This window comes from Trichophyton rubrum (assembly GCF_000151425.1).
Source record: "Trichophyton rubrum CBS 118892 genomic scaffold supercont2.2, whole genome shotgun sequence".
NCBI classification, from domain to species: Eukaryota; Fungi; Ascomycota; class Eurotiomycetes; order Onygenales; family Arthrodermataceae; genus Trichophyton; species Trichophyton rubrum.
The window spans coordinates 1,482,286-1,497,132 of NW_003456427.1; the positions used below are offsets into that span (position 1 = coordinate 1,482,286).

Here is a 14,847-nt window from a genome sequence, read left to right on the forward strand (position 1 = left end):
GCAGACTCCCTCGACTCTCGTGGCTCTTCGTATCCGTGGCCCTTTTGTCCCTTTTGCTCTGTTTGCTCTGCTCTCGCCTACAGTCTCGTTATCGCCTCCGTTTGTTTGTGGTGGTGGCCCTGATTTGTGCGAGCAGGCTGAAGCTGAACTTTTTCCCTTTTTGCCTGCAGTTTCCTCCGGCGCCTTAACAGCAACAACAGCTCCAGGCCAACCTCATCTTAGCTGGGCTTGTCCTCTCACCCCAGAACAGCGTCTTCTCGGCTCTGCTCCTGGTCCTATATGATAGCTTTCCCTGTCATAAGCCTGTAATGATCTCTGGAGGAGCTTGGATGTTTCATCAGACCTGCTGAGTTGGCAAATCTGGTAATTCATATAAAGAGGAGCAGACAGAGAGAAAAAGAGACACAACACGCTACAGCTTGATAGTCGCCAGCGATTTGAGCAACCATGTCGAACCAGGCGCTTCTTCGTATCGGAAGGGTAAGTCTCTCTACCTTGGTAGCCTGGGAGGCCCAGGACGAGACGAGTCGCTGATGTTTCGGCGAAATATATAGGAGATCAGTCAGATCCAGCAGGGAGCTGACCTCTGTAAGTCAAGGACCCCAAGGTCTTCTAAGGGCCCCCTTTTTCCCTTTGCCAGTTACTCATGGGGTTTCTATCTTAGCACTTGCCGTGGCTTGCCAGGAAGCAGACATTCGCAACGTCAAGGCTCTCATAGTTGGGCCGCCTGGAACTCCCTATGAATTTGGCTTCTTCGAGGTATGCTTGTAGTCATTTCTTCCAGGAATATGGTTCTTGCTAACCGCGTTCAACAGTTCTCTATCAAGTTTACTGAAGGTCAGGATGCTTGCCAAATATACCCATGAGACGCCTAATGCAAGCAGATGCTCATATTCCATAATTTAACCAGACTATCCTGCCCAACCTCCACATGTTCAGGCTATGACTACCAACGGCGGAAGATGCCGTTTCAACCCCAATATTTATGCCTCAGGCAAGGTTTGCGTGTAAGTTCTGATACTGCAAGTCAAATTAGGTGGATAATTTCTGACACACTACTTTGACATAGGTCTATTCTAGGGTAAGTTTTAATCGATTCTCGTATAAAGGAGTATATGTATATTAACAATGTTTTCAGGACATGGGAGGGAAGTAGTGGGGAGCAGTGGTCATCAGCTCAGGGCCTAGAGTCCATCTTGATCTCCATTCAGAGCTTGATGTCTGCAAACCCATATGAAAACGAACCCGGATTCGAAAACTCCAAATCTCCCACTGATCTCAAAGCAATGGATAATTATATTGCCAAGGTTATACCACTCTTTTAATCATATCTGTTACTCCATGATTCTGACAGCCTCCAGATCCGACATGAGAATATCAGAATATCGGTGATTCAGCGCCTGGAGGATTGGCTTGGCATCCTGCCTGATGGTACAATTATGCCGCCCACTGATGAAATTACAGAGGACGAGGAAATGTTTGAGGATGAATATTCCCAGCCCCCGTTTGAGCCGTTTAAAGATCTATGCAAACGTCGCTTTCTCTGGTACTATGAGACTTATAAGAACACAATGGCTGAGGCTGAGACAAAGTGCCCTGTTGGCTCACGCTTCCAGAGAATGCAGTTCGAATTCACCGGCAATACAATGGACGGACATTTCAACTATACCGAGCTGACCAAAAGACTAGATGCAATCAAGAACGCCATCATGAAAGAAACAGATTCTTGGGCAGAGATGGGTCGGAAAGCTATAAAGAACGAAACAAGAATTGCCGTCAACCTGCAACGGCAGTATGAACAAATTGTCGAGGACCTAAAAAATAAACGACATTTCACTATCGATATATCCCTTGATGAGGGAAATCCTCTTGTCTGGATGTTGACTTACTTTGGGCGGCCCATGACCCATCTTGATGGTGGTATCTTTAGAATTAAGATCGCCCTCAGTCCTAATTTCCCAGATGAGCAGCCTCGGGTGATTGTTCAAACCCCTCTATTCCACCATCGTATCTCAAAAGATGGCATTCTCTGCTATTTCCCGAAGAAACTGGAGGATATGAAGGCACACGTTGAAGCCATTGTTGAGGCATTAGAGGATGAGTCTCCACCTTATGACCCGCGAGCAACTGTCAACCCTGAATGCTCCAAGCTCTTCTGGGGCTCCGCAGAAGACAAGAAAAAATACAATCGCATGCTAAGACGCTCGGTCCAGCGCAGCATAGAGTGAGTCTCCCTCTTCTCGATTCCCCAACATGTAGCCAAAACTAAATTACTGCATAGTGAATGATTTTTATACATTTACTGCACTCTAAACCCCTTTTAATATGGCCCTCGATACCCCGGCGGCCTCACTTTCGGTTCTTTAGGCCAAGGTTACTTTTGCTAAATATCCTTCGTGACCTCAACAACATTGTCATCCGGCTGTGTTAATGGCGTTCTTTCGGCGTCTGTCTTTCTTTTCTTTTTCTCTTACCCACCTGGTTTATTTCTGAGATTGCCAACTTAACTACTTGTGATAAATCTATTACCACTCACAGTTACATATTACATTCTCAGACTACTGAAAACGAGGTTCTGATAAGTTTTAATCTCTTACTTTGACCTTCATCTTTCTTTCCCTAATCCATTGACAGTGCTCAAAAATGTCGAGTGAAGATCCAAATATATGCCTGGAACCGTGAGAGCAAGAGCCAACCAACACCTTTAATTTAATAGAATAAGGATCAAAATAAACCTAACAAAATATATGGAAAAGAAACAACGAAGCCCAAAACAAATAAACAAACTATAATCAACGAAGCTCATATGACCCCGCGGCTTTCCATCTATACATCAACTATCCCCCTCTTTCGCCCCCTAATCTTCATCCGCATGTACCATTGCCTCATCCTGCAGGGCCCCCGTACGTTAGTAGGCAATTGAGAGATCAGTTCTCTAATTTACCATTTTGCAGCGCAAGAGCTAAGAGTACAGGGCCGCATACTTCCATGTGATGCTGCTTCGTGATGTCCCATGTAAATAGCTCGTTCATTGTCATTAACGGGATTTCCGATCCACTGGGTGGCTTGTTATTTAAGTAATCGATGTATTCTTGGTCATAAGTTGCAATGATAAGTCTTATTTGTTCCCGTTCTTGAATTATCATAGGTCGACTAAGTAGTCATAAATGTTACGTTAGCCATGTAATCACTGGTGTTAAATAGGCATCGCTTACCGGTACTGCTTTTTGGCGCCTGGTGCATCTGGCTCCTGATATATCCAAGATACCATCTGGGAAGTTGCCTGGTAAATGACCCTGTTGTTGTATCGTCTGTTGGTGGGTTTAACTTCCACAATAACCGCAGATGGTTTTGCATCATTGGGCCCTGGATTTCGCGAAGCGAGATGTCCGTCTGTTCTAGCTTCGAAGAGATATGGCCTATCCCCGCTGTTTGGTTCTACATCTCTCTTCCCAAATCGAAATGACTTTCGAACTGGTGACCAGTGGAGACTAACATCGGGATGGTACATGCAAATGGAGGCTAGGAGCGCGATGAGATAGCCGTTGACGATTTGTTCATCCTCCACCTTTGGGAATGCTCTGCGCGCTGAGGCAGGACTCATAGTGGCATCACTGTTTGAAATATCTGATGGGCTTTTTCTGGAGTTTTTCATGAACCGTCATATTGCGGATACCCTCAGCTAACTCCTCCGAAGGAGAATATCCTCCATATCCCGTGATCTGATCAGGGGGTGTCTGGTATCCCTTTTTCCCCAATGGAGTTGGTGATTCCTCTCTGCCGTGCATGTTGGTCTTGTGGGCTGCAGATCGGAGTCGGCTGGATATTGGGCTATACGAAACATTTTTGTCCTGGTCTTCCACTTGTTCATATTGCTCCGGCAGGCTGATTACCTGGTGATGGGCAAACCAAACATATGAAAATGTTCCGAGACTGTGAGGGGGACCAGTGTAGTTGGTAATTTGCGAAAGGTTTTCGAGATATATCAACCAGTCCTTATTATTCTCGAGCCATTTGTCCGCTTGTTTGAACTCCTTAATTCCCCATTTCTCGAGGTCTTTTGTTTTGCTCTTAGGGTGTTGGAACCAGACACTTCGAAGAAGGAGGTATTGCGATATATTGACTTTTGATCCAGATTCGCAGGGCGTGGAATAGATATTGGCTTCTCCAAGTTTATTATCTTTCACCATTTTGGTCCATGTCGGCCTATCCACAGCAAACTTAACTATCTCACTTGCCATGGTATACTAACTCTCGGTTTGGGGCTGGGCGGAAGAGTGAGCCCACACAAGTGGTCGGCAGGTTTAATATTTGACACAGATCTGGTGAGAAGATCAATAGCTCAGAAAATATGGAAGGAGAAAGTTGGATAGTAAAATAAACGTCTCTTCCAAGCAATATACTGCTCTTTAAATATTATTCACTGGATATATTGCGTGTCTATTTTAAGGGACTTACGCGCCCTTATCCTTGACCAGGAACTCGTATGCGTTGCCCCATGACAGAGATGGGGAGGTCAGGTTTGGCTCTCATTGGAGAGCTAGGAGAGGGGCGCATAGCTCACTGCAAACCAACAGTGAATGTGCTTTGTTGTGGAGCATTGGTGGCATGGCGCTAATGGTCAATAACCATATAGCCAATTAGTGTAGTTCATTCGATTCAGATGTAAGCGCTCAACACCTGTAGAATGATATAAATAGAGAACTTGACAACTTCATGCATAGCAAGTTCCATTCTGGCCACTAAAATATATATTATTTGTTGGGAGTGGAGCAGGCGCTAAAGTATAATATTTCTAAGATACTATCCTAAACTTAGACCAGGCGTTGCAACACGTTTGCCTCAAGGTTTTGAGGCTCGGCGCTTAATTCGGCTTGGCATGATGAGTAAGCTGCCAACCAACCCAATGCGCCTTCCAATTTTGGGACAGTTTCCGGATTATCTATTATCCTGAGTCCCCACTACCCGATCTCAACAGTGCTGCCTGTTTACAACGCGTGCAAGTGTTTGCGAGCTTGCCATCAACAATATCGTTGTCGGATCAGAACATACAGCTTACAAGCGAACTGCCATGGAGAACCACACAGAGCTGAACGCTGAGATTCTAGACACGCTGCTTGGCCATAAGAACCAGGTCTCGACCAAACTCCATACCATCATCAAGGTCCTCAAACCGGCCCTCAATCAGGAACACATCTACTTACCGGAGGACAAATTGCTTAAATATAGTATACGCAAGGAGACGATGGATCTAGAGCAAGGTGGGCGATTTTTTAAGCCGATGTCACAATCGGTTTTTGAGAGTTTGCCTCGACTTGAAGAATACTATGAAGAGGATGAATGGGATCCGTCGGACTCTGCTTATGATGAAATACATGATGCAACCCATATTCAGCGTAAGCTGAAAGGCTTCATAGGAGGGGAAATCCCAAATACTCCAACGGACAAGTGGGGATGTCACCGGGTACTGGCTGACTATGCGGAATGGGATTTTGCATTGTGAGTGACTGATTATCCTTTTATTGTATTCAATATGGTTATTGATATTTTCCGTTTGCCCATTAGCCTTGAACGCACACTCTATGGCGGAAATTGGGGCAGCACGGGACCGGGACACGAACCGACCGACTGGCGTTATGAAGAAGCTTTCGATAGACATGTACGGGGTACTCATCTCCAACCCCATGTTATATCTCACTCACTCCATGGTTTATACCCTGATGAAGATGCAAACCTGAAGATTACCCGTAGTGAAATACTCCTTGCCGCCGACCTTATGAGGGAAAGATTGAAGTGCCCATTGTATGTTACCAATGATTTATACCCGGTATGGCACGCACTCGTACACTACCGTCTTCTTACATACAGCTCTAGGCTAACCAGTTACACTATAGATTCTGATGGTTTCTTGCTTCAACCGACAAGTTCGTATGAATGAAGTATACTTTGAAAACGGAACCCTTTGCTTCAACTGTACTCCGTTCGTTAACTTCGACACCTTTGAACGATCCAAACTCGACTTACTTGCTCGTTGGGCTTTGAGCACGCCTATAGGCGAAACTAGCAAATACCCAAACATCAAACCGATTGCAAAACTCCTAAACCGTTTTTTGAAAGAGAGAAATCGCAGAAATAAATACGTGCCCAAGCGTATTAAGGAGCTTAGGAGGAGTTGATACAGTCTCTTTATCTGAAACGGAGGTATTTCGAAGTCTGTGTAGCATATTGATTATTGTCTTAGATACCCCTGGCTGGATTTGTGAGTGACTACCTTTAAGGTCATGTTACGTCGTGCTCATTTATTATATCAACTGTATTTTACCTCTGAGCTAACCAACGCGATTTTGGAGCTTTATTTGCCAAGAGGAGTGGAGAAATACCGATGTAGCTATTGTAGCCCCAATTGAAAACCAACAGATAATTAGCGCAAGGTGTCTTTGATAGTGCGCTTTGGTTAGATCAGACACTTTGTTAAGCCATCTGAAATGTTTGGGATATGCGTTTAGCAAGTTCCAGATAGCTCTACGTTTTGCAACCTCCTTTTTCGATACGAATAAGTAAATGTCATTTGTTGTGAATATACTTATACTAACTTGTCTTCTTTTGCATTTTTACAGTCTTGTGTCTTAACAATCAATTGGGTAATGTCGTTTAACCATTCGAGAATAACACTCCCTATTTTAATAATATTCCAACCATCAATCTGAACTATATTAGGTATTTACCCTTGATTTATATGCACGCTGGGCTTTGAGCAAAGCCCCAAGTTAAAGGCCAAGCCGTCCATAGAAACAATCATCAATTAAATTAAAGAGAAGGGCCATGGGAAAAGAAGTGAAAAGTCTCCTAGAGGCACTGGGAATGTCTCTACTTACGCATGCTAGGGGACATAGGGCTTAATCGAAATAGCCTCCTTCTGGAATAACTATATATTGATTAGGTTTTTATCAAAGACTTGGGATGTGTACTCTGGTGTTGTGTTTTTGGTAGTTACCCTTAAACTGGTTATATGATACGAAAGTGCTTGGTGCGTGATAATCAACAACCACGTCCAAGGAATAACCCCTCGTCTAAATAGAGTAAATTTTATATGGCAACAGAGTAAATTTTATATTTATCCAATATATAGCACTTAAATTATTACTCGATAGAAATAAGAAATGCCTAAACAAAGTCAAAATGAAGTATAAATAAACGAAGCAACGATAAGCATATATCTGGTGAATTTAGTGCGGATGCTAGATATAAATTCTAGATCGCTGCTGTCATGCTGCGTTGCCAAATGCTAATTCGAGGTATAATGTGCTGAAAATGACGGTCATTTTCTCGAAGTAGTATTGAAAGATCACAGACACGAAGCAGCTCGTACTCGGCCGGTAATTTCTTACCATTAGAGGAGCTGTGTGTGTGTGACTCTGACAATGTTGGGCTATTCAAAATTTCATCTGAAAGAAGTACTAATCCTCCGGGCCGGACTATGGAATGTGGTCCTGCCATACGCTCTATGAAAGCATCTGGGTCAGACAAGGGGCTTGGTGAAGCGTCAGCCAACAACACCGCATCGAAGCCGGTAAGCTCGGATGGAAGAGAACAAACGTCGGCTGTCTGGAAAGTGACTCTCTCAGGGTGTGCCGCTGTATCAAGTCGAGCACACAAGTTTGTCATACGCCCACCATTGTCACGTCGCTCATACATCCTGCTTCCTGACCGGGCCATGGTATTTGCTGCGGTAATGAAGGCTTGGTTCGGGTCAACTCCAACCACAGTGTTGAAGTACTTGCTTAGCCCAAACGTTGTACCGCCAACAGCGCATCTTACATCAAGCGCAGACTGAAGTTGTAGGCCTTGGGCGCGAGCTGTATCCACGAGGAGCTCAACTACACGGTGCACATAGTTATGGCATAGGCTGAGTCCGGCGGTGTCTAACACTGCAGGACCAAGTGTCTCAGCCATAGAGCCATAATGCAAGAGCATGCGTTGGTTCAGCTCGCGGCGGGTATTGGCATCAACGTCAACTTCAGCGACAGCTTCATCTTGCTTGATGGCTTTTGGCTTTTCAATCTTGCTTCCTGCAGAGAGAGCAAGTCTGATACCAGAGTGCTGTAGGAAGTGAGGTCTAAAAGGGATCCTACCCCAGATACTGGCCTCATCGCCCGTAGCAGCAAAAGCACCACCAAGAAGAAGTTGATGCTCACCCCCATAAAAGGGGGTGCTGAAATCCTCGTAGTAAGGGTGAACGGCAAATCCAGGCAGTGGGGCAAAGGCGTCTTCGCACCACTGCCAGACGTTACCAAAGACATCTCCGAACCCCATTGCTGTGGGCGGGGAGGCATCCGTTGGAGTCTCAGATCCAAAGGCCAGATTAAGATTGACGCCCTTTTGTGCAAGTGCGTGACCGTCCATGCACATAACAGGGTCGTCCTGAGGACCTGGTTTCTCTGGCAAGGGGTCTCGCATGCGGTGATGCTCGACTTCAGAGATGAGCCTGTATGATCGGCCACTGCGCTTGCTACGCCAGGTGCAGTATGCTTTGGCTTCATGGTAGTTGACACAGACTGGCCAGTCCCAGGGCATCGTCACTTCATCAAAGATCGTGCGCAGGCGATAAGTGTGGAGCCCGGCCGGGCCGTCCCGAACCCAAAAGCGCGGGTGTTTAGTGTTATTCAGACGTCGCTGTCCCCATCCACTCTCGGACCAGTACAGCTGCTCGCGGTAGCCACCATCGGCAACAAAGTCGTAGAACTCTCCGTTACTAATCAGGTATCTGCTTGCTTCGAAGGCGCTCACCTCGACACGCTTATGGCCGTACTCGTTGTCCCATCCAAATGAAGGGAAATCGTTTGGCTTCCCCATAACAACCTTACCAGCGGGAACGCTGACCATGTCGTTATCTGGCACCAACCTCTCCTCCTGAGAAGTACGGGCAGAAGTCGATGGTGCAGGCCAAGCTGGATGTCGAGAGAGCAGATCGACAGGAGACTCTCGAATGAGCACTGAACTAGTATCCAGGTGGATTCCATCGTGTTCAAGAGCGAGGACAATCGCCCAGGCTTTGTCATTCATATTGACGGGCCGCCCCATTTCAGCACCAAACTCAGTGTTGGCGATAACATCACTGACGACGGTGTACACCTTGGCCCTGTAGGCGTGTACTTCATCGAGCTCCGGCCACTCGGTCTCATCGGTCGACAGGTCATCCCAGGAGTTCTCGTCCACGCCAACCTCTAGCAGGGCTTCGAAGTGAGTGTTGACGGGGCTGTCGACCAGCCCAGCAACCCTTAGCTTGTTGATGTATACGGCGGCGGTATGACCGTAGTAGAAGATGAGCGGATGGCGCAACTTATGGTCCGGCTGGCGATAGAAGGCTGACCTCGTACGCAGGCCGGCGAACAGCGTTTCATATAAAGTCCATGTATTATCAAAATACTGCTGCATCTCCGCCCGGCCAGTTGTCGCCAAGTTGGGCAGCGGGAGTTTTGAGATTACTCCAGCCTCATTTACTCCGGGACAGACCCCTGGCTGTGGCGCCTTTCCGGTGAACCATCTGTCCTCACCAAACAGGCTGTGTGGCGCCGTCTTCGCGTTTATCGATGTATGACGCTCCCATTTGGCCTTCGCCACAGCTTCGGCGCTGTTATCAACGGTCAAATCGGCCACTGGTGGCATCTTTCGAGGTGTTACGCCGATTTCTTCTTTGTCCCCCTTCTTGGACAATGGAAGAGCCGAAATTATTTTCAAAAGGAATTGTATATGACGATATTTGAAGAGAATATGGCGAAATCTAGGAGGTACTTGATTTTCTCTCTACCAACTAGTGGACTGTTAGCTATCGGGTTATCTATAGAGTAGTCTAATTCTTTTATAGCCGGCCTGATACTGATATGTTCCACCCGGCTCTCCTAGAGGTACTACGGATAGCTTCATCCCCTTGACCTTGGCGGTTCGAATACCAACCATCACGGCCCTAGCTATTTCGTGGTGTTCATAACTGAACTACGTATGAAACCTGCTGGAGTGACAAATGGAGCCACAAAAGCCAGTTGGGGAAGCAGATTCACTTCCGCCGATTGGGTTGATTAGAATTCAGACTGCCAGGGGGGGCGTTGCATGTGTCTGCTACCCGTCGCTTTGCGTTTTCGAGACGTTGGTGGCTGGCTGAGGGCATCCTGTTCGTCAGCGTGGAGGCATTGTTGTCTTGCTAACTCTGCAAAGCGTTCTCCATCTGACTGCATGCCATTTTGATATCAGTACTGATCGGGTAATAAGTTCAACAATGGCTGGCTGATATACATTTAACGACTTAACTACCGAGATCATCGGTACTCCGTACTGTCAGAGTTCATGCGTTTTCTCGAGTGTTTTAGAGGGTTGCAGAAACTATCTTCTCTTTCCTGCAATATCCTCCCTGTTCCACAAGGATCAAATAACGGACTGACCCTTTGCTGCAGCGGTTTGTTAACTATACATAGCATGACAGCACGGTGCACCTTTGAAGACGGTTACATAGCTATTGCTGCTGGCTCCGAAGAAACGACGCTTGTGCCGAGGAGACGAGAATATGTGCACTCTGGAAAGATTCCGAAATCCAGAGATAATGAGAGATGAAGCGCTGTCACTGCAGGGATACTCCTCCAATCTCCCACTCATATGCTTTTGCCCAGGCATGCAGTAACAGCAACTATAGTTAAACCCCCACTCTCAAGCACACTGGCTGAGATATTCTCCAGACTTACCCTAGCAAGAAGGGGTGCAGACGCCCGCGTTGGAACCCCTCACCCTTGCATTCAGATATATCGTGTCTTTCGCCTTATCTCGCACTCTGACACTATATATTGAAAAGGTTCAATCTTACATATGTATAGCAAACACTGCATCACTCTACAGCAGACACACAGCTACCATCGATACCATCGTCACTTTGATCTGCCGTCACTCCCGTGCAGCCCGTACTCGATAGGCTAGCTTGCACCATGGCTCCCCACGCGAATAGAGCCAAGGTTGATGATGCCAAAGCCAACTCAATGGCTGGTACTGAAGGGTCGAACGCTCTCCACGCTCTCCTTACACTTTACCCCAGCATCTGCTTCCTGCGCTGCCAGTGGCAGGATTATTCGGGTGTTGTGCGAGCCCGCATTGTCCCCATGGAGCAAGCACAAGCCATCGCAGCTGAAAAGAGGAGACTACATGTTCCGGCTTGTGCGTTCCATCTGACCGTGAGCCACGAGAACATCCCCGAGATGGACCCAAGAGGATATCACTGGTTGATCCCAGACTGGGACTCCCTGTATCCCGCATCTCAGCAACTGGGGGTGGACCCTAGTTACGCCAGCGTAATGTGTGGTGTCGTTGAGCATCTTCCCATCAGACCGGAATTGAACTGGAACTACTGCCCCCGCAAGGCTTTGAAGACCGTCGTTGAGAAGGCCGAGAAGCTACTCCACGTGCATTTCCTCGTCGACTTTGAGGTGGAGTTCCAAGTTATGAAAGCTGCAGCCGACGGCAAAATAGGCCCTCATAGTTCCGGACTAGGCCGTTGCGCTATTTCCGGCCTCCGTGACCCTTGTGTGGCCCATATTCAGGAAGTTGTACACATTTTGATCAAGGCTGGGGTTGGCGTTGGTGCCTTTCAGACAGAAGGGGACCGTGGACAGTACGAGATTGCTCTCGAACCTCAGTCTCCCCTTCGAGCTATCGATGAGCTTATCTTTGTCCACGATACTCTGAAGTCTGTTTTTGCTCGTCATGGCTTAATAGCAACAATGGCACCCCGGCCAGTGGCGTCGCACAAACAAGTCGCGGGACAACACACCCATATCTCGCTCAACCCCCCAAACAAGGAGACTTCATTTTTGGCCGGTATCCTCCGCAGACTCCCTGGACTCTGTGCATTCTTTCTGCCGTATGACCTATCATATGAGCGTGTCCAGCCATACCTCGCCGGCCATATTGTTGCATGGGGATCTGAGAACCGAGCAGTACCTGTCCGCCAGATAAAGTCTGGTCACTGGGAGCTGCGATGCGTTGATGCTACAGCCAACATGTATGTCGCTTTAGCTGCAGTCATTAGTGCCGGTACAATAGGGTGCATCAACGAGGAGCCGTTGGTATGGCCGGATACTGGACTTATCACCGAACATTTTCCAACAAGCGGAGTCGAACCCTTTCCCAAGAGCGTAGCCGGGTCATTAGAGCAACTAGAAAAGTGTTGCGACAGCCTCCAGGAGTTCATGGAAAGTCGGATTCTTCGGCACTATATTGCAGTCAAAAGATATGAAGCACCCAGACTACAAACCTTGCCCGAAGAAACCGTCCGGCAATTGCTATGCGAGATCTTTTAGCGGATTCTTCAATCACGGAAGATACGTCCACAAAACTACTTGTTTCCAGACCCGTGGGGTACTTGGGTGCATAGATTTAGCCAAATGTTTGAAATGAATGAAGTAAAATAAAAACCTTATCTTGGTCTTGACGTATACACCGATAATATCGCGAAATGGCGATATGGTGGCCCATGTTCAAGGTACATCAAGAGGGGAAACGAGAGGGGCCAGGATGTAGAATTCCAAACCGGACCGGTCAGAAAGAAAACTTGTCCGACAGATCTACGCAACCGGGTAGTGTCAGCATAGTTGTTTATGCAGCTGGAGATCGCATAAGCAAGAGCCCATTCAAGCGACTCTTCGACATTTGGCAAGGATGCAAGCCGCAACTATCCATGCCTCACTTTTTCAATGGTGTTCCGTCAGACGTTGGAGTTGACTGAAATTTGCGCTGACAGTTCATTTTATAATTCACACGCATTGAGGTCGAAAAAATGATCTTCACTGCTCCTCCCATAGCTCAGTGGGTTATCAGAATTGAGAAAAACACTATGCCATGCATATCTAAATGCATTGTCCTCACTAGATCTGGTGTGTCTAGATTTGAGAGAAATCATATGCAAGATGCTCTTGTCGTTGAAGTGCCAATTCCCATATGTGATGACAGATATTTTCCGTTGTCAACACATAATTAGAGTGTGATACCAAGATTAGAATGTGGGGCCGGGTATTTGGACAGTGATGAGGAGCAGATCAGATAAGTTTTGGCTTCTTCGAGGCAATGAATGCAGTGGCATGCTTTTCAGGCCTATGGGCAACCAAGGGGTAGGAAGGGAATCCATGCAAAGCCACGTAGCTCGACCGGAATGAAGAGGCATTCGAAGGTAGATTTATAAGACGACTTTTCAACTTCCTTTTCGTATGTACGTACCTTGCTTCAAACTGGTCTTAATGTGTCCTTTCTAACAGACCACCACCCATCCATCCATCTTTGAAATGAAGCCCACCGGTTCTGCCCAATGTGAGGTCATCATTGATGACTCTCGTTTGGAGGATGTCTCCCTTCATCCATTCCTAGTCTCTACCTCTCGAGGCTTTTTACCCTTGAGAAACCCGCTGGTTACTCTGCCAAAGGAATTCAACGCCTTGGAATCGCTGCTGCAGCGTATGCCAATAAAGACTGCCTTGGGCAAACCGGGTCTCCTAGCAGATGGCAAGCTTGGTGATGTGGTTGATAAAGAGTTACCTGATCTCACTGCTCAAGTAGATCTATACAGGGATAATCTTCATGTAATAACTGCCTTGTATCGAGATTACTCCTTTCTCGCTGAGGGCTACCTCCTAGAGCCATGCCATAAATGTTTTATGGAAAGTAGTGAATACGGGATTGGGCGGCCCTTTTTGCCCAAACAGATCTCGCAGCCATTTGTTAGATGTGCAGAAATGTGAGTTCAGTTCCCACCGTCTCCAGCTGGGCAAGTAGCAATGGGAGCTAACAGAAACAAGAGCTGGCTTCAAGCCGTATCTCGAGTTCAGCTCATACGTACTGCTCAATTACCGCTTAGAGAACCCCGCAGCCGGCCTTGAGTTCTCCAACCTGCGCCTCATCCGAGCTTTCGAGCATGGCCTTGATCCGGCGTCATCTGAATCAGGATTTATCCTGGTGCATCTAACTATGGTGAAACACTCAGGCCCCCTTGTCCAAGGCGTCCTGAAGGCTTTTGAAGCTGCATCACACGGAACCACTTGCGGCGGTACCATCGAACAGAGGAAGCTGCTCAATGAAGGCCTCTCAACACTTGTTGATGCCTTGGCAAAGTTGAACTCCCTTATGAAGATAATATACCAGAAGTCAAAACCAGCGGAGTACAACAATTTTAGGACCTTCATGTTTGGAATCACTTCTAACTCCATGTTTCCCGACGGGGTCGTATATGAGGGCTGCAATGACAACAAGCCCATGTTCTTCCGTGGAGAGACCGGTGCTAACGATGCAATGGTGCCACTCATGGACTACTTCCTTCAGATACCCATGCCTGATACACCTCTTACAGTGATTCTCGATGAGTTCTCGGAATACCGTTCTGACAAACACAAGGATTTTCTCAATTTCGTGAAACAGCGTGGACGAGAATTGGATATCAAAGGATTTGCCCTCAATGGAGCCGGTACTGCCGGATCCGAGGATGTTAGAGATGCTCTCCGTGAATCTAGGGGACTATGGCTCCAGATCCTTGATCAGGTGCGTGAGTTCCGTTGGCGTCACTGGAACTTGGTCAAGGAGTATATCCTTAAGCGATCCGATCATCCTACCGCAACAGGAGGTAGCCCAATCGTAACCTGGCTGCCAAACCAGCTGGAAGCAGTCCTTGATTGCATGATCCAGGTGTACGCGACAGCGTTGGAAGCAGACAATAGAGGCCTCGGGAGAACTTGTGACGGCATCATGGAAGTTGCTTTAAGACAAAAAGAAACACTGAAAAAAGAAGTCGAGAAATACTGTGCCGAGCGTGGCTGACACACCAAG

General features: G+C 47.1%; 7 protein-coding genes across 7 annotated transcripts; 4 read left to right on the forward strand and 3 right to left on the reverse strand.

Moving 5' to 3' along the window:
• Positions 1-1,115: 1,115 nt before the first annotated feature.
• On the forward strand, positions 1,116-2,228 carry TERG_02129 (uncharacterized protein; the record flags this gene model as incomplete). The annotated part of the gene is made up of 2 exons (XM_003237360.2): positions 1,116-1,307; positions 1,362-2,228. 2 exons carry the CDS (start codon positions 1,116-1,118, stop codon positions 2,226-2,228), a joined length of 1,059 nt encoding a protein of 352 aa, XP_003237408.2.
• Positions 2,229-2,927: 699 nt separating this feature from the next.
• TERG_11805 (uncharacterized protein) lies at positions 2,928-3,604 on the reverse strand (the record flags this gene model as incomplete). Its single annotated transcript, XM_003237361.2, has 2 exons — positions 2,928-3,153; positions 3,216-3,604. The coding sequence occupies 2 exons, from the start codon at positions 3,602-3,604 to the stop codon at positions 2,928-2,930; spliced, it is 615 nt and encodes a 204-aa protein (XP_003237409.2).
• A 7-nt stretch (positions 3,605-3,611) lies between these two features.
• TERG_11806 (uncharacterized protein) lies at positions 3,612-4,241 on the reverse strand (the record flags this gene model as incomplete). The annotated part of the gene is made up of 1 exon (XM_047750862.1): positions 3,612-4,241. One exon carries the CDS (start codon positions 4,239-4,241, stop codon positions 3,612-3,614), a length of 630 nt encoding a protein of 209 aa, XP_047605591.1.
• Positions 4,242-5,071: 830 nt separating this feature from the next.
• TERG_02131 (uncharacterized protein) lies at positions 5,072-6,176 on the forward strand (the record flags this gene model as incomplete). The annotated part of the gene is made up of 3 exons (XM_003237362.1): positions 5,072-5,499; positions 5,566-5,827; positions 5,895-6,176. The coding sequence occupies 3 exons, from the start codon at positions 5,072-5,074 to the stop codon at positions 6,174-6,176; spliced, it is 972 nt and encodes a 323-aa protein (XP_003237410.1).
• Positions 6,177-7,251: 1,075 nt separating this feature from the next.
• Positions 7,252-9,666, reverse strand: TERG_02132 (5-histidylcysteine sulfoxide synthase; the record flags this gene model as incomplete). The annotated part of the gene is made up of 1 exon (XM_003237363.1): positions 7,252-9,666. The coding sequence occupies one exon, from the start codon at positions 9,664-9,666 to the stop codon at positions 7,252-7,254; it is 2,415 nt and encodes an 804-aa protein (XP_003237411.1).
• A 1,304-nt stretch (positions 9,667-10,970) lies between these two features.
• On the forward strand, positions 10,971-12,338 carry TERG_02133 (uncharacterized protein; the record flags this gene model as incomplete). The annotated part of the gene is made up of 1 exon (XM_003237364.1): positions 10,971-12,338. One exon carries the CDS (start codon positions 10,971-10,973, stop codon positions 12,336-12,338), a length of 1,368 nt encoding a protein of 455 aa, XP_003237412.1.
• A 978-nt stretch (positions 12,339-13,316) lies between these two features.
• TERG_02134 (uncharacterized protein) lies at positions 13,317-14,838 on the forward strand (the record flags this gene model as incomplete). Its single annotated transcript, XM_003237365.1, has 2 exons — positions 13,317-13,765; positions 13,827-14,838. The coding sequence occupies 2 exons, from the start codon at positions 13,317-13,319 to the stop codon at positions 14,836-14,838; spliced, it is 1,461 nt and encodes a 486-aa protein (XP_003237413.1).
• Positions 14,839-14,847: the final 9 nt, after the last annotated feature.